The sequence below is a fragment of the Magnolia sinica genome, chromosome 4 (assembly GCF_029962835.1).
Source record: "Magnolia sinica isolate HGM2019 chromosome 4, MsV1, whole genome shotgun sequence".
Classification (NCBI taxonomy): domain Eukaryota; kingdom Viridiplantae; phylum Streptophyta; class Magnoliopsida; order Magnoliales; family Magnoliaceae; genus Magnolia; species Magnolia sinica.
Window position 1 is genome coordinate 24,151,170 of NC_080576.1, and position 23,511 is coordinate 24,174,680.

General features: G+C 41.1%; 2 protein-coding genes across 5 annotated transcripts in view; both read left to right on the forward strand.

The window, feature by feature from the left end:
- The window catches only part of LOC131242803 (regulator of nonsense transcripts UPF3-like), a 54,377-nt gene that overhangs the window by 27,114 nt on the left and 3,752 nt on the right, over window positions 1-23,511 (forward strand). Inside the window, exons 12-13 of one of the 4 annotated variants that reach the window (XR_009169732.1) lie at window positions 4,788-4,890; window positions 5,489-6,534. The exons of 1 other annotated variant lie outside the window; for it this stretch is intronic. The gene's annotated coding sequence lies outside the window, so the exon portion shown is untranslated. Of the gene's footprint in view, window positions 1-742; window positions 2,583-4,787; window positions 4,891-5,488; window positions 6,535-23,511 lie in introns of those variants that run through there. 2 more of the 4 variants (XM_058241685.1, XM_058241686.1) reach the window with 2 other exon arrangements.
- The window catches only part of LOC131242801 (prolycopene isomerase, chloroplastic), a 29,983-nt gene continuing 15,951 nt past the window's right edge, over window positions 9,480-23,511 (forward strand). Inside the window, exons 1-2 of the mRNA XM_058241684.1 lie at window positions 9,480-9,697; window positions 12,322-12,545. Coding sequence (XP_058097667.1) covers window positions 9,538-9,697; window positions 12,322-12,545 — 384 coding nt within the window. The 5' untranslated portion in view covers window positions 9,480-9,537. The remainder of the gene's footprint in view (window positions 9,698-12,321; window positions 12,546-23,511) is intronic.

The following is a 23,511-nucleotide window of genomic DNA, read 5'->3' on the forward strand; positions in this document are numbered from 1 at the left end:
TGTCCTGTGTCTAGAGTCGATACATTTGTGAGCTATTAGGGCACAATCAAGAATTTGCCTGCCAAGCACAAATGCCCCTTGGTTCTCAGCTATGACCTTGGACAAAACTCCACGAAAGCGCAACCAAGCATTTTAGTGAGAATCATATAGGACCCCCCTATGAGGCTGATCAGCCAAAAATCCTTATGCTGCTCCGTGCAATCAATATTGGGGATAAGAACAATAAATGAAGCCCCCAACTCCTCAGACAACCTACTGCACTTGTGGAACTCGGCGATTAGTTCATGATATCGGAACACATAACATGCCAAAATAGCTGAAAGAAGGCGATGGGGAAGCCATCCAGACTTGGAGCATTGTCCCCACACATCAATTCTAACGTCGCCTTGACTTCATCAAGCGAATATGGAGCTTCAAGTGTTGTAGCTTTTGCTTCCGAAATAGAATCAAACTCCAAATTATGAAGGCGCGGTGTGTTCCACCTAGCAATGATCTATAGTAGGAGACAATAGCGTCGCAAAATTTTGCCTTATCGTTAGTTCCGTCGCCATTAATAACAAACTGGAAATTCGATTGAACCTCACGCGAGCACTAGTCATACTGTGGAAATAGCGCATGTTTTTGTCCCCACCTTGAGCCACACTTGCCTAGACCTTTGCCGCCACATAATTTCATCTTCCTTCGCTTTACTGGCATAGGACTGAGAAAGGGTATCCCTTCTAATCCTTCCCTCCTTTGGCAGGTTACCCGCTTGTTCTAAAAGATCAAGCTCCTGGATTTCTTTGGCCAACTCATCAAACTCAGCCTCCCGCTCCCTAAGAACCTCTTTTTCCTCAATCTGAGCTTATCTTTTAACATTCTAAGCTTCTTGAATAGACGGAAACCAGCAAATCCCTCTACTTGAAAAGACTCCCACCTCTTGGCAACCAACTCCTTAAATCCTTCTATCTCCAACGAAGCCAACTCAAATATGAAAGGTCTCGGGCCCCAGTTTCTCCATGGATAGATGAATTTTACACCATTTACAATTGTCAAAAGTCCACTACCATACATGTGGAGGCCCATATATAGATGGTTAAGATTGACTGAAATGAGTACGTGTACAAATATTCTCCATTTACAATAGGACTTCACTATTTGGATGGTCTTGATAGCTCTACATCATTGCCTCGTGTGAAAAGGATGGGTTACCACCATTTTACATAAAAATGAACAAACAACATTTAAAATCTCTTTCTTTTGAAACCTAATTATTGTCTAGCGTACACTACATATGCTACACACTATGTAGCTTGTAACGTACACTACATGGGGTGCGCTAGAAGGGAAATGCACTTCTTTTGCATGTGTCGTAGCATGTAGGCTAGGCTACACTACATAACATAGCGACACCATTTAAAACACTACTTTGGCCAGATGATATTAACCATATGGGCTATGCACTGGAAAATGGATGGTTATATGTATGAGGATGGATCCAGGTCTTCCTCTGTCTACTTATCTCAGGCTTGCTCATTGTGAGGGTAAACTAGCAAAGCATTTGTGGGATAAAGCTATTGAAATAATGGGAGGAAGCTGTCAAGATGGAAGAGCAGGCACTTAGCGTTAGGAGCAGGATCACGCTTATCAAATTTGCCCTGTCCAATCTTCCCTTGTACTATATGTCATTATTTAGATGTTTGAAGTCAGTTTTTGCGTGTTTGGAAAGATTGGGGGATTTTCTATAGCAAGGTGCCGTTGATAAGCACAGGTTTCATTTGTTGGATTTGGAGAAATTGGTAGGCCTTATGGGGAATGAGGCACGGGTATATTAGAAGATTGGGTGAGATGAATCAAACTTTATCGGGTAAGTGGGTATGGAGATTTGTGGCAGAAGAGGGTAGTTTATGGAGGGAGTGGGTAGGAAATATGGGTTTCGAGAGGATCTTTGGTGGATAAAGGCATCATCAATGTATAGAACATCATCGCTTTGGAAAGTGGTGGCTTCTTTAAAAGAAAAAGTTTTAAGGGGTGCGTTTCTCTTTGGGAAATGGTGAGAGGATTAGATTCTAGGAAGATGCTGGGGTTGGAGATAAAAAGTTGAGCGAGTCTTTACCCCTCTTAGCAAGGATCTTGTTAGAAGGAAATTTGCTGGTGGCTGGGTACTTCTTAATCGAGGGAGAGAATGTTATTTGGACTCTTCTTTGTAGGTGAAATTTAAATGAGGAAGAGTTAGCAGAATATTTGAGTTTGTTGGAAGTTTTGAGTAAGGTTCATCCGATGATTCATCAAAGAGACTTGATGAGATGTTTAGAAGAAAAGTCTGGCAAGTTTTCAGTCAAATCTCTTTATCGAAGGTTCAATCGTGAGTACTTTGTTCTGAGGCGTGTCACACAGTACCTATGACGTTATGGCGCTCCTCCGAAGGTGGCGGTGTTGGCTTGGTTAGTGGGAAGGAACAAACTACTCATGATTGATAATTTGCGCAAGAGAAGAATGATTCTCCCAAACGTGTCTTATGTGTTATTAAGATGAGGAATCGGTGGATCATCTTTTCATTCATTTTGAGTTCGCCAAGGGGGTGTAGGATGTTTTTTTTTTTTTTTTCAAAAAATTGAACATTCATTGGGTTACTCCGGGTTTTATTGTCGTTTTCTTTTTTATCTTGGCATGAAGGAGGCATTGGCATTAGAGGAAAAAAGATATGGCATCTTAGCCTTTTGGCCGGTATTTGGGTAATATGGTGGGAAAGAAACAATAAGTGTTTTAGGAATCGCAAAGATCTCTCTTTAGAGGCGGGTAATGGAATGGGCGATTCAATCTAACGTGAAGTTGGCAGACTAGTTCTCTGATAATTGAGCAGCTTTGTAGTTTCTGTTTTGTTTTGTTTGTTTGTTTGTTTCCTTCTTTTTTTTTCCTTGTATTTTTTGGCCTTGGCCTCTATCAAATAAATTATCACAATTCAAAAATAAAAATAAAAATCTACCTTACTAGGCAAATGGGTGTGGGGGTTTGGGGTGGAGGAGGGGAGTCTTTGGAGGTCTGTGATCGCTGGACAGTATAGCATCAGAAGTAGGGGATGGTGGGTAAAGGAATCCTCCTACGTATAGGGCGTCTAGCTTTTTGAATGTGTTTGCTAGCTTGGGGAGTAGAGTTTTGGATGAGGTGCTCTTCTTCGTTGAGGATGGGGAGAGGATCCGATTTTGGGAAGACGTTTGGCTTGGGGTGGGTCCGCTCCAATTGAAGTTCCCTAGACTTGCCAGGCTCTCTTCGGTTGTAGGTATTCCGGTTGCCCGTTGCTTCTCCATCTTGGGTGCGAGTTGCTTGGGCTCCATCTTGTAGGAGGAATCTCATTGACGAGGAGGTGGATGAAGTCATTCAGTTTTTGTCTCATCTTCAAGGGGTCTACCCTTCGCCGGGAGAGAAGGATATAATGGCGTGGACTAAAGATAAGTCGGGGAGATTCTTTGTTCGCTCTAATGGCATGATTTCTCAATCTCAGTGGAGGCGTGTTGCCTCCATATACCGGATTCATTTCACATTACGGAGAGGTTGCGGCCTTTGCGTAGTGGGAAGGAACAGAGTGCTTACAATTGATAACCTCCAAAAGAGGGCGATGGATCTTCCCAACATTTGTCCGATGTGCTTGCAAGATGTGGAATTGGTGGACCGCCTTTTCATTTACCGCCCCTTTGTCAAATCCATGCAGGAAGGCTTTTTCAAAGTCTTTAAAGTATCTAATGCTAGGACTATTGATGGCCTCTTCCTCACATGGCATGGGGGTGGGACTTGAAAAGAGGGAGAGTGAAGTGCCGGCCTTTGGGGAGAAAGGTATAATCGGTGCTTTTGGAACCGGAGTGGTCCCATCTGGAAGTTTTAGTAGAGCAAAACGTCATGTTTTGGAGTGGGCTCATTGATTATTCTTGGGTTCTGGTTTTGTCTCTTGCTTTAGCTTGAGCTCTATATGGTTTCTCTTTGGGCCTTGTATAGTCTTTCCTTTGGGCTTTTTCAATAAATCATATTACCTTTCAAAAAAAAGAAAAAAGATAGAAGGGTGGAGGAAGGGATGGATAGAATCATCCGGTTTTCGTGAGTGTTGCCTGGTGGTTGAAGAAGAGTTGGCTGAGCCTAGTAGACAGGTTCAGATCAATGATATGGATGTCAAAACATCTAAATGCAAACTGTCGGTTCTAGGGTTGTTTTCCCTTACACTTACCCACTGGAGCATTGCCCTCCAGTGTAGCTATGTTGTATCATTTACCTTACAGTTAGAACTGGGCTTCACTATATGTGATGCTGTTTGTGCGTAGTGCAATAAGTTCATCAAAGGTTTATATATATATATATATATATATTGAATGACAGATCAATTAATTATATTTGAAAAAGAAGCTGGTTTCTGATTTGCCCGAAACATTTTTCAGAAAAATGCCTTTGAAATATTCTTTGTAGAACAGTATGACCTGGTGCTGATACAAGGGGGTTCAGAAGGTTTTCAATGCAACCCTAGTAGATTTCCAACATTGTAACCCAACTAAATTCACAATGGCTTGATCAGATGATTTTCTGCATTAATAAAAAATTCAAATCATATTGGCATAAAATTGTCTATCTTGCTCCAAGTTATAATTTCATCTATTTACTGAAGCAATCTACAACTCCACAATTGTTTACTGCTTGCTTAGGCACCTCTAACTATTGCTTTGATTGTGGCGCGATGGCGTTGTTTTCAGTTATTTTAATTTATCATCCCTATCTATTGGGTGCCCAATTTTGATGGTTTGTAGAAATTGGATTCTGGCAATCAGGATTACCACGTATTGAGACTGATGTTCAGGGCCCATTCTCCTCCGTTTGCGGTGGTGCCAGTGTTGGATGTAATAAACCGCATAGTCCTGATTCCGGGGACAGGTAGGAGAGTAATTTCTGCCTAATACTTTACCCACCATCAAGGCATCTCTTGATGCCATCTGTGACTGATCAGTCTTGATGCAAATCATGCAATTCCTTGTAACCTTCCCCTTGTTTTTCTCTTAGAAAATTTCCAAATGGACTTTGCTCTTTAAAAGGTCAGGCATCATTTGAATGAAAGCAAGTCTGATTTCCTTGTTGCCTTGAGGTTGTTTAGTTTCCTTTGCGTAGGTTACCATATTTAAGTACAAATGCAAATGCGAGCCTTTGATTACCTGTATCTTTATTGAGTGGAAGTGGTATATGACGAGAGGAAAACAAGTAACTGTAGAAACATATTCCGTATACCAACTCAACTCTCCAGTTCCATGAAATTAGCCATGCAGTGTATTTGTAGTTTGACAACTAAATGCCAAGTCAATTCTGTTTTCTAGCAAATTCAGTGGTCAGTCTTTTCTTTCTTCATTATACTTGTTAGAAAGGTCCTCAAGTCATTGTGGTCTTTTATTTTATTTTTCCTGTGGAGACATACTGACTAACATGAAGGGGATCTTTCAACCATTGCCACTTACAAACAACACCTATTTTATATGTGCAGCTTTCATCGATTGATGGTGACTTCATTCAGGTGGTTGGTTCCATCTCTTCTACCATTTTTTGGATTCCATCTCTTCATTCAGGTGGTTGGTTCCATCTCTTCTACCATGTGGAGGTTTACCTCGTTAAAAGTACGCGATTACTGTATTTCAGTCTTCAGGACATGGGGCCAGCATAGCCACGGGCCACACAATCTCCTGTTGATGTGCTACGATCGGATGTATCTGTGGTCGAAGTTCTCTAAGATGATAAATTGATCTGACAGACAGGCATCGAGGTTTCGGCTTGTAAAAATATCCAAGATCCCTTGCTTGGGTGATTATGATGATAAAAGAAGAATACTTGACAGATGAAGAAATTTTGATTGAGGCCGCCTCTGATGACTTTCAGCAGAAGGGTTCTGGCTTTCTTGTTGGGCGATGCAAGATGGAAGTTGGTTGGACTTATCTTGCTGATGACTCAACTCAGGTTCTGGAGCAGTTCTGGTTTAGGTCAATTTCTTCTTGGTTAAACTGTAAATAGAGTTAAGGGCAGTGAGCGGTGCCTTCTCCCCACTGTCTATATAGGTCCCAGGTTGAGGAGCCAAATATGATAGCTGAGAACATGTTAATCCCAGTAAATAAGAGCTGTGTTTTGAACTTGGGCAGATGAGAAGTTTGAAGGCTCAATGCCAGTCAGCATCGACGGCTCGGATCGTCCGGTTGACCAGGTAAGTGGAAGTTGGCGTGAGAAGCTCAATTGGGTTTTTGTTGGGGGTGTTCTGGTGTGTGGCAATGAGATATTGTTTCGATGATATATAACCAGTGTCCAGGTACGGCTGTATATTTTTCACAGCAGAACCTGTTGTTTGGCTGATGACGTTGCGTTTTTTTTTTTTCTTCTTTTTGTGGGCCTTGTTATTCTCTCAATGCTGCATGGGCTATATATACAAGGGCTTTCTGCAAAAGAGTATTTAACAGTTCTCCTATAGAAGCCTGAGGAAATTTCTGTATGTTTGTAATTTTATTTTGACGAGGAAATTCCAGTCTTTTAAGTTTTGTGCTTGCATTTTCGCTGAGCTAGCGTGTGATGATCCATTCATCAGGTGCCCGTGTGGGTCCTCTCCCAATAACTCCTTGGGGTGGTTGGGTGCACTCTCATCAGGGAAATCTAAGCACATGACTGCGTGTAGGATCCCTCAGCCCTTCAATTGATGATGGAAAGCTATTTAACCTTTATAGAGATTTTTGGACATGATACTTCTGCCAAATGGTGTAATTCATTCTCAGGCCAGCAACCATATTTGCTGGTCAAAAACCTTGGGGGTATTGAGAGTAGTGGACCATTCTCTACGAAGGGCTGATTGTGACCGTACTGATTATTGCTTTGTAATCTGACGACTGTTAAAAGAAAGCCCATGATCTCCATTTAAAGGTCATTTTGCCAAGCTAGAAGCACTGTTTGGAGTATCATGGGACCCTTTGTAAATTTGAAGAGTAGGATGTTCATTTTCAACTCTTGCCAGTACATGCCTATGTTGCACATGTTTGTGATGTGGTTCATCCAGTGGGGCCCGATTCTGGATGTGACCAGGGTCCAAAATTGTGGTGGTGGTGGTGGTGGTGGTCTGATCAACAGGATGGTCAGTTTTAACCATCCATTATTCTGCAAGTGGCCCACTTGTGCTGATTCCCCTGATTTTGGACCAGGGCACATGCAAGGTGGGGCCCAGATTTAGAATGCATGCTTCCTCAGAGAAGCAGGTGGCGGGCGTCCATGCCACCCTCTTGGCAGCTTTTCGAGGAATTTTATGATCTTTAATATCAGGAGGAACTGCATCTTTTCTGTTCAAGCTAGCGTTGGTACAAGTGGGGTCCACTTTTCTCTAAAATAAGGCCCTGATCTCGTCTGGTCAGATGTCGTTGTATTGATCCTGACCTAGGGATCATTCACCTCATGAAGGGTGACGACTGCAACGTTTAGGATTGTTAGGATGATCTCATGGGGGGGAGATACAGTTTGTTGGGTCCCACAAAAGCTCGTTGGAGGATTGTGTATTTCCTCTTCTTTGGTGAGAACCCATCCATTCTGGCTCACAAACATCAATGTAGAGTGACGGTAGAAAATGAGTTGGGTTGTGCCAGCCTAGCCCGACTCAGGTGGGGTTTTTGTCTGGGCCTTCAGGCCCATGTACCTGATCCAGGTTTGGACTGATTGTTAAGATTCGGGCTCTTTGCGGGTTGAATATTAGGAAGGTGGCCCCAGCCTCGCCCGAACATGATCCTGAGCTTGTCCTTATCTAGTGGGCTTGGATATGATCCGATCTGTTAAGTGTACTCGCTGCTCCCAGGTGGAGAGCCGTTGCATTCAATCCACCCATCGAAGGTCCCCGCCATAGACGATAGACGATGCCCTGCTTAAACGTTAAAACTAGGGTACACCTGTTGGCTCAGTCCGGTTCTAGGGTAAAACCGAACCGTACCGTTCCTAACAGTTCTAGAACATTCAGAACTGGAACCGGACTGTTAGCACCTTAGAACCGGACTGGAGCCAAACTGTTAAAATCGGTTCAATTCCGGATTGGTTCCACGGTTCTGAGCTTTTATAATCCAGCCCAATTGCATGTTTTATTTCCATTCATGTTGTGATCCATTTGATAAATGGTTTAGATATTGTATAAGGTGCGCAAAAATACATTTATGAAAATAGTCAAATGGTGAATTCCAAACCATAAATCATGAGTCAAATATGGAAACAAACAAAGGATTTCTTGTTCGATTGTAAGTTCAGTTTCAGGTTTGGATCCACGGTTCGGTTTGGTTCTGCATACCCCTAGGCCGAGAACCTAATTTTTGGAATCGAACCGAAACGCGTGTACACTAGAACCGGATCATTTGGTCTCCTGTCCTGTTCCACGGTTCCACCAGTTCGATGTGCACACCCCTGATTAAAACTGATATTCGGAAGCAATGGAAGGATAAGAGTTCGACCGACGGTCCAGATTCAACATACACGTCTAGCCCACCAAATATAGAAATGCTGGTTATTTCGACCAAAGCTTTTTTTGTAGGGTGCGCCTGATGATCGGCTTGGATCTCTCACGCGTCTGCTATGTTGAACGTGTGAGAGAGTTGAGAATATGAAAAAGAAAAGCACTCGCGCGCATTTTGGGAGGACGAATCACGTGATCCTCCAGCCCGGTTCTGCGCACTATCGTCGAGTTTTGCGTTTGTATAAGTGGGGCCAGTTTCTCTGTTATCCAGATCACTGATCCATTTGGCCATAGAAAAATTTTAAATCTTCAATCAGTGGTCATAGAATGGACGGTCCACATCCAGTACAGAAAGTATCAAACATCGGACAGGATTCAGTCTTCCAATCTGGAAAAACTTTGGGTACCCCTTGTCCACGTCGAGTCCCATCCGATCAACCGTCAAGACGGAGACACGTGGCCCCACTACAGGCACTGATCCAACTCGAGGACACTCTGGATTTCCTCGTGTTTGTGATTATATAATGCCTCAGCAGAGAACCCTCTCACTGAGGTGGATAGCTAGAAGCCACGTCAGCGTCCGTTTCCTTTCCCTCTCTCTGCCTGTGGATGGTAATTACGGTGGAGACGGTAGAACTGGAATCTAGTAGCTCCATCTCTGTATAGAACACAAGGATGGGCCATGAATCAATCGGAACCATTAATCTACTGAATTATATTATGCACGTTCTATATTTATAAAATAACAACATCAGCGAGTCCTAGACAGTAATTCTCTTCACTTATTTCTAATGAATATGGACCGTTAACCATTTGTTTTTCAACTATCGATTTGAAGGCCCTTAATCCGATGCATAGAACCATTGAATGCCATTATCCATCTAGAAAAAAAATTGGATGGACGGTTGTAAATGATATTTCACCCTTCCATGTGTAAAATGAATACGATGGATCTACTGTATTTCAGTGCTACCGAATCTACCGTATTATCTCCATCATCGTTAAACCGTTGGCCTGATTTTGGGAGATATCTACATGGTTGGATTTTCGCGGGTTTTCTTTCCTTTCCCTTCGCACGAATGGCGCTGGGGATCGTTGGAAACCCTCTCCAGCTCCGACCTCTCCCCTCCAATTTCAAATTCACGCGGGAAAGGAGGGCGGTTTTCGCGCGAAATTCAAACGGACAGGAGTCCTCTTCCAACGGAAGTCCATCTTTAAGAGAGAAGAACCACTTCCCAGGTTCTTTTCAACTCTCTCTCCCTCTATGGTGTTTCTTATTTTGTTGCTCGATCAACGAAGAAGCATGGCTCCTAATTCGATCTCATTTATCAAGAGCTGAAATGTTTTAATTTATAGGCTGGTGGAGGGAAACTGGAAGTAGATTTTTCATTAGACAAAGATGAAAAGTTAAGATTCAATTGCGGGCTGTGGAAATTTGGAAAATTTTAACCTTTTGTTTTCACCAAAAAGACATAATATTTGGGATTTCTTTGTGAATTGTGCCAAAACGTCATGAATTAGAGAAAATGGAATTGGATTTTTATTTAATAAATACGTGATGTAGGGATTTATTTGTGGAATGGGAAAAGTTAGAGTTGGTTTTTGTCCATTCACCAAGCCGAAGAGTCACAATTTCGGAAATTGTGAATTGGGTTTCTATTGTAATTGGAAAATGTAATGTGTGAAGAAATTTATAGAGAGAGAGAGAGAGAGAGAGAGAGAGAGAGAGAGAGAGAGAGAGAGAGAGGCATTCACACCCAACATGTGATCTCTCTTGATCTTTACAATAAGAAGCAGAGTACAAGAAGGAGAGGGAGAAGTAGAAGTAGAAGGAGAGGAGGATTAGGAGAAGCAGAGTCCACGAGGGAGGAGGAGAAGTAGAACTAGAAGTAGCAGTAGAGTAGTAGGAGAGGTAGGAGTAGAGTTCATTTGACTTCCTCCACACGTTTCTCACATGTGTGGGGACTTAAAGTCTTTCCTTATCACTTCCCCTCAAACTGGAGTGTGGTGGTGACAGCACATCCAGTTTGGTATGTAATCCTTGGAAAACAACATTTGCAAGAGGCTTAGTGAAGATATTGGCAATTTGTTGCAAAATCGATGATTGCGTTCTTTCCACGACGTGAGTAATGGATTCAACACTGTCTCGCCTTTGTCATCCTTTATGAGTTCTGCTAGTGGGTCTTTAATGAGAGGATTTTCAACTTAAAGACAGAAGAAGATCACGTTCTTTCTAAGATGTGAGTAATGGATTCAACATCATCTTGCCTTTGTCATCCTGTATGAGTTCGGCCAGCAGGTCTTTAGTGAGAAGATTTTTAAATTTAAGACTTTGAATCAATGGAAGAATTCTTGTGGAACACTGAAACCGAAGGGCACAAAAATATGTATACTTGTGAAGCATCGAAAGAAGGGAAAAAATAGTTTTTTTTTACTGTGATTTTTTTTATTTTTTTATTTGAGAGATTAGAGATGGGGGTTGTGTGGAGAAACTGAGAGAAAGCAAAAGGGAAGAAAGTGATTGGAGATGAGAATTGAGGTTGTTGTCCTTCACGTCAGATTCACCACTATTGCAGCGGGAGTGGAAGGAGGTCAGTAACTCCGAACCGAGCCAACTCTCATTTCCGAACTGAGTCGACTCATTTGGAGGTACCTGAGGTGTGGTGTTGAGTTGGGGTACCAAAGCTCTGATACCGTGAAGAAATTTACAAACTAGAAATAGAGATAAGAGGCATTCCCACTTCAACATGTGATCCCTCTTGCTCAATGCATTTTATTTATAGTTCTTTACAATAGGAAGAAGTAGAGTCCAAGAGGGAGGAGAAGTAGATGTAGAAGTAGAGTAGGAGCTGTAGAAGTAAAGGAAGAAACAGAGTCCAAGAGGGAGAAGGAGAAGTAGAAGTAGAAGTAGGGTTCATGTGACTTCCTCCACACTTAGTCTCACACGTGTAGGGACTTGAAATCTCTCCTTATCACTGTGGTTTTGAATGGATGGATTTTGGAATTCTGTTTTAATCATAAATCTATTTTTCGGCATATGGGAGATGGTTTGATTAGAAATTGAAATTTGTTTATTTTCCCCTTTAATGAAGAACACTATTAGAATATTGTTGAAAATTGAAACTGCAGAGATGGAAATTAAATAACTTCAGAAATGGAAATTTGGAGTTTGCAATTATTAAGTAATTAATACAAAAAGAGATGTGAATGTTAAAAGGTCAGAGAAATCTATTCATACTGAGGAAAGTAAGAGCTGCCATGCTATCGTTGCCTACCTATTATCTTGACCAGATTGATGTGGAGCTTTGTCACATAAATCAATGAAAATGGAAATCTTTGGTTATGCTTTTATTTTCTTACTCATGCATTATTCAATCAAACAATCACACAAATTCCACATCCCACATGAAAATCCAAACATTCAATTAAAGGGGAATTTATGCGGGTCCAAGCCGACACAGGTTAGGATTGGACCAATAAAATTATAAGGCAGAAGTTTGGAGGTTTTTCATGTCCTATAAATGTCATTTTTTAGCTGACAATCACATTTTTTTGTTGTTACCTATTACTGTTTCTTCCAATTCCCTTTTAGTTATCGATATCATTCTTTAAAAATGCTAGATTCAGTAGTCTGCATTGATCAGTGCTTCGACTTTTAGTATTTTGAGCTTCTTGAAAGCTGATAAAAAAGCATTTCATCTTCCTACTCTCTTCATCCAATTTGAATATTTTCTGCTCCAAAGTCATCTGTCGAGATTCCTTTGGTATAAGCTGCTATTAAGCTGGATATTTTACAACATTTTATCTATCGTTCTTACCACATATGGCCTCTAACATAAATCTAACAATATTTTAATCTGCAGGGAAGCCAGAAGCAGATATTGTTGTCATTGGAAGTGGTATTGGTGGACTATGTTGTGCAGGTCTTTTAGCTAGATACCAGCAAGATGTTCTTGTGTTGGAAAGTCATGATCTACCAGGCGGTGCTGCCCATTCCTTTGAAATTAAAGGTTACAAATTTGATTCAGGCCCATCCTTGTTCTCTGGGTTTCAATCAAGAGGTCCTCAAGCTAATCCACTTGCGCAGGTGATTATTTGGATCTTTTTCATTGTTAGCCTGGTATGTCTATACATTTGTTGCTGATACTGGAAATATCCACTGCGTCAATACAAAAAGTAAAAGAAATACACTTATTCGAGTATGAATAGAATGATGCATCCAGGCCCTGATCACAATGATCTTCCACATACAATCAGATTGACGGACCCCACCAAGACCAGTTGGTAGGCCTCAAAGATGCTAATCTGCTAATGGACCCCACATGTGTGCAGTGTCCACACGTGTACCCTTCAGTGTGTATTGTTCACACATGTCACTGATCATCCGTAAAGATGGTTTCCTTTTATGTTTAAACTTGCTTCAGAAGCAAAAAGTGGTGTAATGACTGAAATTAAGAAATGGTGTGTGCAGGCCCTCTATATATACAAGGCCATAAGTAAGAAACTCTAGATTTTTTTATATGATTAAAGACTTCTTTTTTTAAAAAAAAAATTTTTGATGGGCGAAGATTGTGGGTTGTGATGCTCCCAAAACTTGTGGTATGGTGCCCTAGTTCTATCCTTTCTAGTGTTGTATCGCATAGAAGATTCTTTGAAATTCATTCCACAATATTTTTTATCTCTCTTAATCAATTTCTGCTATTTTGTGTAGTTTATTGGGAAGCATTACTGGAACATTTCAAAATCTTTCATATTTCTCAATTTGGGCTAATTTCCACTTCATCCTGCAATCCTGGTAGCATAGCTTAATACACATTGTCTTGCATCTATGTCAAGGATAAAGACAAGTTTGTGTTTCCCATCTTGGGGACGCAACAAGCCCTAACATGACTTGTTCGGCATGGAAGCAATCTCGAACAGAATCACAACGCAATAGAGAAAGAAAAATTCAAGCAATCACGGAGAACACACGAATTTTTCGTGGAAAAACCCTGTTTTGACAAGAAACAAATGCATTCGATTTGGAGGATTTCATTTAATGATAACAAAGAAAGAATGAGAGAACAATGATCACAAAGAATTTTATTCAATCTAAGTTCATCTACATCCTCATATTCCCATGATTCTGAAAACAGAGTACAATCAATGCAATGCAATGAATAAAAGAGAAGGCAGTCCAATGGTAATTTTAGCAGCATTTCAACGCTTTTGATGTTCATCGCAAAGGCGGATGGGTTGTGCGGACTTGAAACCCTTGATTTGGTTGTATGATAGGCATTGATCGTCTTTCCATTTATCCTTTCAATCGTATGGACACTCTTCTTTCTTCTGGAATTCTCTTTCTGTACTTCACATTTCCTTCATTTTCCTCTGAAAGTGGAGCGCATAACCTTTGAAATGTGGAGCACACAACCCTTGAAATGTGGAGCGCACAACCCTTGAAATGTGGAACGCACACAACTATTGAAATGTGAAACCCTTGAAACATGGAGCGCACAACCCTTAAAACGTGGAGCGCACAACCCTTGAAACGTGGAGTGCACAACCCTTGAAATGTGGAGCATACATCCCTTGAAATGTGGAGCGCACAACCCTTGAAATGTGGAGTGCACAACCCTTGAAATGTGGAGCGCACAAAGGCTGGCGTTAGGATAAAGTCCCATGGAGAGTGGTGTATAAAGGCTGGCGTTAGGACAAGCGTACAAGGCTTTCCTTTGTAAGTGGCGCAGGAAGCCTGGTGTTAGGACATGGCACCATGAGAAGGGGCGCAGGAAGCCTGGTGTTAGGACATGGCACCATGAGAAGTGGCGCACAATGGAGGATCTTATGACATGGCGCCATAGGAAGTGGCGCACAAAGGAGGATCTTAGGACATGGGAGCATATGAAGTGGCGCAGGAGAGAATGTCTCTAGGACAAAGCACAAAGGAGCGCACAAAAGCTCCTTTATAAGTGGCGCACAAAGGTTGGGCATTGGGACAAAGTTCCTTCCAAAGTGGCGTTGTGTGCTGGCTTAAGACAAGGGAGAAAGAGATGACGTTGTGCGTTGGCTTAAGACAAGGGAGAAAGAGATGGCATTGTGCGCAATACCATTCTCTTCCCATTGAAATCGGCACACAATGGGTATTGCGCACAATGAAGATTGGCGCACAATAAGTAGTGGCGCACAATGGAGGGTGGCGCATGAGATTCTCTCCTCACTTTTTGTCTCCACTTCTGTCTCTCTGTCCAAATGAAGAGTGAGGAGGGGGTATTTATAGACTTCCCAGGTTCCTCCCTTCCTTAAATAGTGGTGATCACCACCACTTCCTCCTTCATACAACCTCCAACCTCCTTCCTTACATAGCGGTGTTCAACCACTTTTCCTTAAATGATGGTGTACCTCCCTTTCTAAGACAAGAACCTCACTTCCTCCCCTCATACAAGGCAACGCCTATCCACTCTTTTTTACGAAAATACCCCCATTCACTTCTTTTTACCAAAATACCCCCATTCACTCCTTTTTACCGAAATACTCCCATTCACTCCTATTTACCGAAATACCCCCATTCACTCCTTTTTACCAAAGATTCACTCCTTTTTACCAAAATATCCCCTTTCACTCCTTTTTACTAAAATAAGGAGTGCACAACCCTGGGAAGGATTTGCACCATGGAATTCTCTGACCAATGCAATGGACATGCAATGAGATGGAATTTTTTTTGTGCCTCAATAGTGGTCCACTATTGTCATATTGGTTGGGTGTCTTACGGCCTCACTGACATCGATTTTCTTCTGACCAAAGAACCGAATGAACTGCAACTGAAGGATGACTGGATGATCATGCTTGCATGGAAGATTGAATGATCACACTCGAACGGAAGATTGAATGATCGCATTCGATCGGAAGACTTGAATGATCTCGTTTGATCGGAAGACTTGAATGATCGCGCTTGAACGGAAGATTTGAATGATCGCACTCGAACGAAAGACTTTAATGATCGCGCTCGAATGGAAGATTTGAATGATCACGCTCAAATGGAAGATTTGAATGCCCCCAGCCAGCAGTGTCGAGCGGATGCTTCACTAGAGAGATAAAATTCTCTTTCCATCGAAGCCCGTCACCGTAACAGCTGAGGCGACTTCATCTTTGAGTAACTTGACCAGAGAACTATCTTTTAATACTGCTGCTGCTGCAATGGTCTTTTTTATTAACTCTGACAACTCTTTCTTTGAATTCTGTGTCTAGGGAGTTGTTCTTTAATGTTGCTCTTGCTACAACAACTCTTTCGATTGTCTCCTTTATTCATGATCTGCATAACTTAAGCTTTCGAATGATAGTCTTTCCTGCCAAATTAATCGAAGTTAGTATCTCCAGATATCATAACTTTCCAATTTAGCTTCATGATGTATTTATAATTTTGAAATATATTGAAAGCTTCTTCTCTCTTTTAGGTTGATTGTAATATTCGCAATATGAGATTTAATCATTTCATCTTTGTGCTTGTCATCGTGCTTCGCATTGCATTTGTTGCATCCTTTGCTCATTATATCGTACTTTCAGAGACGTCATTTCCAGCTCCAAAGGTTCAACCGCTGAGTCTTTTCTAGTTTGTGCTCCTTAGCATTTCTTCATAAACTAACTAAAAATATATGTTCCTTGTACCTTTACTGCTTCTGGAAAATAGATAAGACTTTTCTCGATTCCATTTAATAACTTTCCGGAGGACATAGAAGTTACTGACGATGATTCTATCTCTTTTGATAAACATTTATTCCTTGTCTCCATCAAATCCGGTACTTGGAGTCTTGCAATATCATTGCTAGAACAATGAGAAGTTACGGCATTGGACCATATAAATCGGCCTTGTTATAAAAACAACTCTTGAAAGTTCACACTGGATCATGCTTCATAATTCTCGGCATAATTCTCCAGTTCATACTTAGTGTGTTGGTGGGGTCATCAATATTACTTAGTGTGCGATTATTGCCTAGCTGATTGTGCCATATCGATTCCTCTGCCGTGTATAAGAAATTATCAGAAAGACCAAGGCATGGATTACTTTAGAGAAATATATCATGCCCCCTCTCCAGGTCAATCTTCGCATAAAGATTTCTTCAGAAGATAATATTTCCGAAGTGAAGCCTGCTGATACCCTTGAAAGATGGATAATCTTTGCTGCTCTTTTTAAAAAATCCAAAGAAGATATCTGAATCTTTAGATGGCCCAGAAGAGAATGATAATTCTTCACTAGTTTATTCTCTGCCGCCTTTGAGAATTCTGCAAGATGATATTTCTTTATCATCAAGAAGGCAAAAGCAAAAGACCTCGCAATCTTTGTCAGAAGAATACGTACATTGAAATTGAAGGCTAGTAGTTGATCTTGAAGATTTGAACTTTCGAATGGAGAACTGCCAATATTTTGAAGGCATTTGTTGTTGCTATAATTTGAATCTGATTCAAGAGAAACGCATTTTTGTATATTAACTAATCAATGTTTGAGATTTTCATTAGGCAATTGCATATTTGAGCATATCTTAAGTGAAATACATATTTGCAGCATTTTAATGCACACATAGTTTAAGCTTTTGAGTATTGGAGCTAGCATACTTTTGACTGACCATATTTTTACTGGACATGACTTGACTGAACTAAACTTGACTGGACTTGACTTTATTGACTTGACTGGACTTGACACTTCACACAGTTTAGGCTCTTGAGTAGTGGAGCAATCACACAGTTTAAGCTCTTGAGTAGTGGAGCAATCACAATTTTTTAAACTCATAAGTAGTTGGAGTCAAGTCTTATGTGAATGGTCTCTCTAACTCTTGTGAGTTCTCTGGACTTATCGCGGCCGGGGAGTTCACAAACTGCGGTCCATCAGAGGGGCCTAGTGAAGCTACTGGAGTCGTGAACTCAGTAGGATTTATGCGCAGGGTTAGCCACAGTAACTCTCTAGAGTTCAATGGGCGCGCAAGGCTACCTTTAGTACCAAATCCAAGGCCGCCGGTCCATCAATGAGGGGGTATTTTGAGACCCTGTCCTCATGAGTTACTATTGAAATCAAGCTAGGTATCTGGGGGGTCTTATTTTATTCCCCGTTTTTCTTCGTCTGTAAGTTCGGACCCATTCACAGGAGGGTATTTTCATCCTCGTCCATGACGCTGTCGGAGAGCTTACAGACGGCATTGGTCTCACACATGACTAGCCGTTGAGGACTTTTTGGCCTTTTAGTCACTGGCTCCGTCCGCTGCCCGCATGGGTATGCATGTGATGTGGCCTATATGGGCTTTTTAGGGCCGCTGGCTCCACACTACTGTCCCGAATAATATATAGGTCTTATGCGTAGTTGGCCATATAGGGCTCGACTAGGCTGCCTTAAATGATAAACTATGGTCGCTGACATAATGGTTGATCGTACAGGCCTTGCTGAAGATAACAGATCGATAACTGAAGATAACATATCAATGATTGATATATCGCCCCTGCTGCTGTTGCTGATATTATAAAATTTGGTCCGAATGGAGCTTCAACTTGATAATAATATCAATTTTGATAAACTTTGATAATAGAATAATTTTCATATCAGCGATATGGTGATGGCAATAGTGGTTTTGCTAATCTAATCCAGCAACCATTGTCGGTGCTCGACAATAATGATATACTTCAACTTGATATGCTTGGGAATCTGCCTCTTATTCATGTATGACATCGGCATTCTGAGACTTTGGCCTTATGAGATTTTGGTATTCTTGGACGTTTGGCATTCTGAGACTTTGGCCTTATTGGTATTTTGCTTATCTTGCCCCCTTTTGATTTTGGAGTATTATGCTAATAATCTTTGAAATCAAAACTGTAATTATCTTCAAGGATGGCGTATTTTGTATGTCTTTGTCTGCCCCCTGAATAATTACACCGTGAATCTTCTGAGTCAAAACACCGTGAATCTTCTAAGTCAAAACGCCGTGAATCTTCTTAGTCAAAATGCCGTGAATCTTCTAAGTCAAAACACCGTGAATCTTCTTGGTATTTAGGGATGATACATTTTGTTGAACTGGCAGGTATATTGATGAAAATTTGCCCCCATGATGAATATACTTGTCTTGCCTTCTTCTCGCCCGTTCTCCTATAGAGTGAATATCTTCAATTAGGATCATATGTCATTACTTTCTCTCTTATTTCATATATCTTCTTCGTGACAATTTTAATATCGTCAATCATCTTCAGTAGAATACATATCTTTCCTTCTTTGCTTCATTTCCTGTGAATGTTTTAGCCATGGCAATTCGATTTTCTCTATAGCTAACAATCGATTCATTGTACGAAGTGTATCGTTTTCTTCAACCATATATTTCCCCCAGTCCTTGAATTGTCCGAGCCCTTTCTTTACTTTCTTAATGGTAGAACCACCCATGTTCTCTCTCTTTTTTTCTTTTTTTCCGAAATTTCTTCTTGTTCATTTTGACGATTCTTCATCTTGCTTTTCTTTCTTCGGCAATATCTATTACTACTCTCTTAAGATTTTGAAATAGCCAATTCATATGAGAGTTGAGCAGTTTTACTTTGATTCTTTCTAAATTGCCAACTTTTATAATCAAATCTTGAAAGATCCGTATATTCGGATCACTAAGTTCTAATGTAATGTCTAGTTTTATGCATTTTGTACGTAACTTGAGGTGCTCTTCTACTCCGGCAAATTGCGAACACGATGCCCCTAGTGTTCTCCATTGACTAATGAATTTGTTAATTGATTCGTCTTCTCATTGACGAGCAGTGGCTAATTTAGTCAAACTAACTTCTCATTTGAAGGCTTTCCTTAGGGTTCACTATTGCTCACAACAATCACTGTTGGAAAATTAAGGACTTCTTCAGCAACATGCTCATCTGGTGAAGGCTGATTAACATCTGCTGGTAAATTTTGTCTCTTTATATACTTCGAATGTACTGATATCGAAGGAGAGAATGAAAATTGCATTACTGATGCCACAAGGAGGATGAACTAAGTGAGTGAGGTAAAACTACGCCTCGTAATATTGCACATGATCGACCTGCTGACCATACTTGGCAGGATAGTATTTCTTGTAAAAGAAGATCGAACCCTTCATTTTTTAAATGTCACCATCATCTGTCTTTTATCATCTTACTGTGTTACCGGCGAAGCAGGAATTACTCTGGACATCACCTAGCCTTGTCTATCCTTGATCACAACTGATTTGATCTTCTCCGATACTTTCTGGTGGAAATCCATTAAGTGTGAAGTAGACAACCACGTTAGTCCGGAGAAAATTCATTGCGGTATACCTGTTATTCAGAGCAGAGCATTAGTTATTTTAATTAAATAAAATTGTACTTTGTTTTTAGAGATGAAGGGGAGGATGTTCCCACTGAGAGTCGCCATTTTGGCGTCTATACAATGCCAAAAAGTGATAAATGTTCTCTGAATATTTTCTAAGTTATCATTGAAAAGAGTCCCCAACATAATCGTCATTTTGTTTCGACAAGAAACAAATGCATTCGATTTGGGGGATTTCATTCAATGATAACAAAGAAAGAATGAGAGAACAATGATCACAAAGAATTTTATTCAATCTAAGTTCATTTACATCCTCGTATTCCCTTGATTCTGAAAACAGAGTACAATCAATGCAACGCAATGAATGAAAGAGAAGGCAGTCCAGTGGTAATTTCGGCAGCATTTCAATGCTTTTGATGTTCATCACAAAGGCAGATGGGTTGTGCGGACTTGAAACCCTTGATTTGGTTGTATGATAGGCATTGATCGTCTTTCCATTTATCCTTTCAATCGTATGGACACTCTTCTTTCTTCTGGAATTCTCTTTCTGTACTTCACATTTTCCTCTGAAAGTGGAGCGCATAACCCTTGAAATGTGGAGCGCACAACCCTTGAAATGTGAAGCGCACAACCCTTGAAACGTGGAGCGCACAACCCTTGAAATGTGGAGTTCACAACCCTTGAAATGTGGAGTGCACAACCCTTGAAATATGGAGCGCACAACCCTTGAAATATGGAGGGCACAACCCTTGAAACGTGGAGCACACAACCCTTGAATGTGGAGTGCACAACCCTTGAAATATGGAGCACACAAAGGCCGGCGTTAGGATAAAGTCTCATGGAGAGTGGCGCACAAAGGTTGGTGTTAGGACAAGCGCACAAGGCTTTCCTTTATAAGTGGCGTAGGAAGCCTAGTGTTAGGACATGGCACCATAAGAAGTGGCGCACAATGGAGGATCTTATGACATGGCGCCATAGGAAGTGGCGCGCAAAGGAGGATCTTAGGACATGGGAGCATAAGAAGTGGCGCAGGAGAGAATGTCTCTAGGACAAAGCACAAAGGAGCGCACAAAACTCCTTTATAAGTGGCGCACAAAGGTTGGGCATTGGGACAAAGTTCCTTCCAAAGTGGCGTTGTGCGTTGGCTTAAGACAAGGGAGAAAGAGATGGCGTTGTGCGCTGGCTTAAGACAAGGGAGAAAGAGATGGCGTTGTGCGCAATACCATTCTCTTCCCATTGAAATCGGCGCATAATGGGTATTGCGCACAATAAGGGGTGGCGCACAATAAGTAGTGGCGCACAATGGAGAGTGGCACATGAGATTCTCTCCTCACTTCTATCTCTCTGTCCAAATGAAGAGTGAGGAGGGGATATTTATAGACTTCCCAGGTTCCTCCCTTCCTTGAATAGTGGTGATCACCACCACTTCCTCCTTCATACAACCTCCAACCTCCTTCCTTTCATAGCGGTGTTCAACCACTTTTCCTTAAATGATGGTGTACCTCCCTTTCTAAGACAAGAACCTCACTTCCTCCCCTCATACAAGGCAACGCCTATCCACTCTTTTTTACCAAAATACCCCCATTCACTCCTTTTTACCGAAATACCCCATTCACTCCTTTTTACCGAAGTACCCCCATTCACTCCTTTTTACTGAAGTACCCCCATTCACACCTTTTTACCGAAATACCCCCATTCACTCCTTTTTACTGAAATACCCCATTCACTCCTTTTTACTGAAATACCCCCATTCACTCCTTTTTACCAAAATACCCTCATTCACTCCTTTTTACCAAAATAAGTAGTGCACGACCCTGGGAAGGATCTGCACCATGGAATTCTCTGACCAATGCAATGGACGTGCAATGAGATGGAATATTTTTTTTTGCCTCAACAAACCCTTATTGGAAAAAACCACGACACCAAGCAACGAACAATCCACTATAATCAGAAAGTTATAAGAGAAGGAACAACTTACAGATGAGAAACCTTAGCTTCTCCCTCAAAGCCCTTGAAAACGTGTTAAGCTCCTTTCATTCTTCCCTAATTACATAATTAGAAGCCTATAATTCCATACACTTCTGTATGGAATTAGAAACAAAAACTCGCAATTACACATTCTGCTCGGTCGCACCTTCAGTCAACCAAGACATCAACAAAGTCCCTCGGTCAACGAAAACATATCTCGGTCAACCGAGAATATCACAACGTGCTTCGGTCGACCCAAGAATTCCTTGGTCAACTAAACATCATTGCACCAGATTAAAGGCACTTTATCAACAATCTCCACTGTGGCTTTAATCTTTCAGCTCTATCAACAATCTCCATTGTGGCTTTAATCCTTCAGCTCCATTGTTCCAAGTTGCTATCACCATCTCTGCTCTCATTCACAATAGTACCATCATCATCGCTTTTTATGCACAATCCGTCTTCATTCATTTGCCAAGCTTAGAGAAGTTGAGCAAAACTTGAACTTCTCTGTAGGAACCACCTTTGTAAGCATGTCTATCAGATTCTCACCAGAGTGAATATTCTTAAGAGTAACACTGTCTTCCTCTAGCATCTACTGGATAAAATGATGACAGATATCAATGTGTTTAGTCCAGGGAATAGTACACCGAGTTCTTTGCCAAATTGATCGCACTTTCATTGTTACAATTCACACACATGACTTCCTGCTGAAGCCCCAACTCATTCATCATTCCTTTAAACCAAACATCTTCCTTAAATGCTTCCGTCAGTGCCGTATATTCCTCTTCGGTTGTGGAAAGAGCAACCACAAACTAAAGCTTTAACATCCAACTGATCACTCCACTTGCTAACACAAACGAATAATCAGAAGTCCGCCTTCTATTGTCCACATTACCAGCATAATTCCCATCCATATAGCCTACAAGTCTCTCCTTAGATTTTTTGAATGTCAATACATAGTCTGACGTACCTCGTATGTAACGAAGTAGCCATTTCACTGCCTCCCAGTGTTGCTTGCTGGGGTTTGACCTGTATCTGCTCACAACACCCACTACATGTGAAATATACAGTCTAGTACAAACCATGGCATACACAAGACTGCTAACCATGCTCGAGTAAGGCACACAAGAGATATACCACTTTTCTTCATCTAATGTAGAACATTGCTTCGAAGAAAGCTGAAAGTGAGCAGCTTTGGGTATGCTAACCAGTTTAGCCTTTTTCAAGTCCAAACTTGACTGAGACCTTCTTAAGATACTCTTCCTGAGACAACCATAGTTTGCTCCTTTCCCTATATCTGTGTAAGTCGATGTTGAAAATTCTTTTTGTAGCCCTCAAATCTTTCATCTTGAATGTCCTAGATAACCGAGCCTTTAATATGTTTATTTCAGACATGTTATGGCTGATGATAAGCATATTATCAACATATAATATCAAAATAATGAATTCCCCATCACCCAGTGATCTGAAGTAGACACAATGATCAAACTTACTTTGGATAAACCGCTGGCTCAACATGAAATAATCGAACTTTTTATACCACTGCTTAGGCGACTGTTTCAGGTCGTACGACTTTTTTAACCTGCAAACCTTATTCTTTGCTCCCTGTACCTTGAACCCTTCTGGTTACTTCATGTAGATCTGTTTTTCTAGTTCCCTGTGTTGAAAAGTAGTCTTCACATTCAACTGTTCCGATTCTAGATTGTATTGGGCAACCAACGCCAATACGAATCTGATAGATACTTGCTTGACCACAGGTGCAAATATCTCACCGAAGTCGACGCCTTCTTTATGAGCATAGCCCTTCACA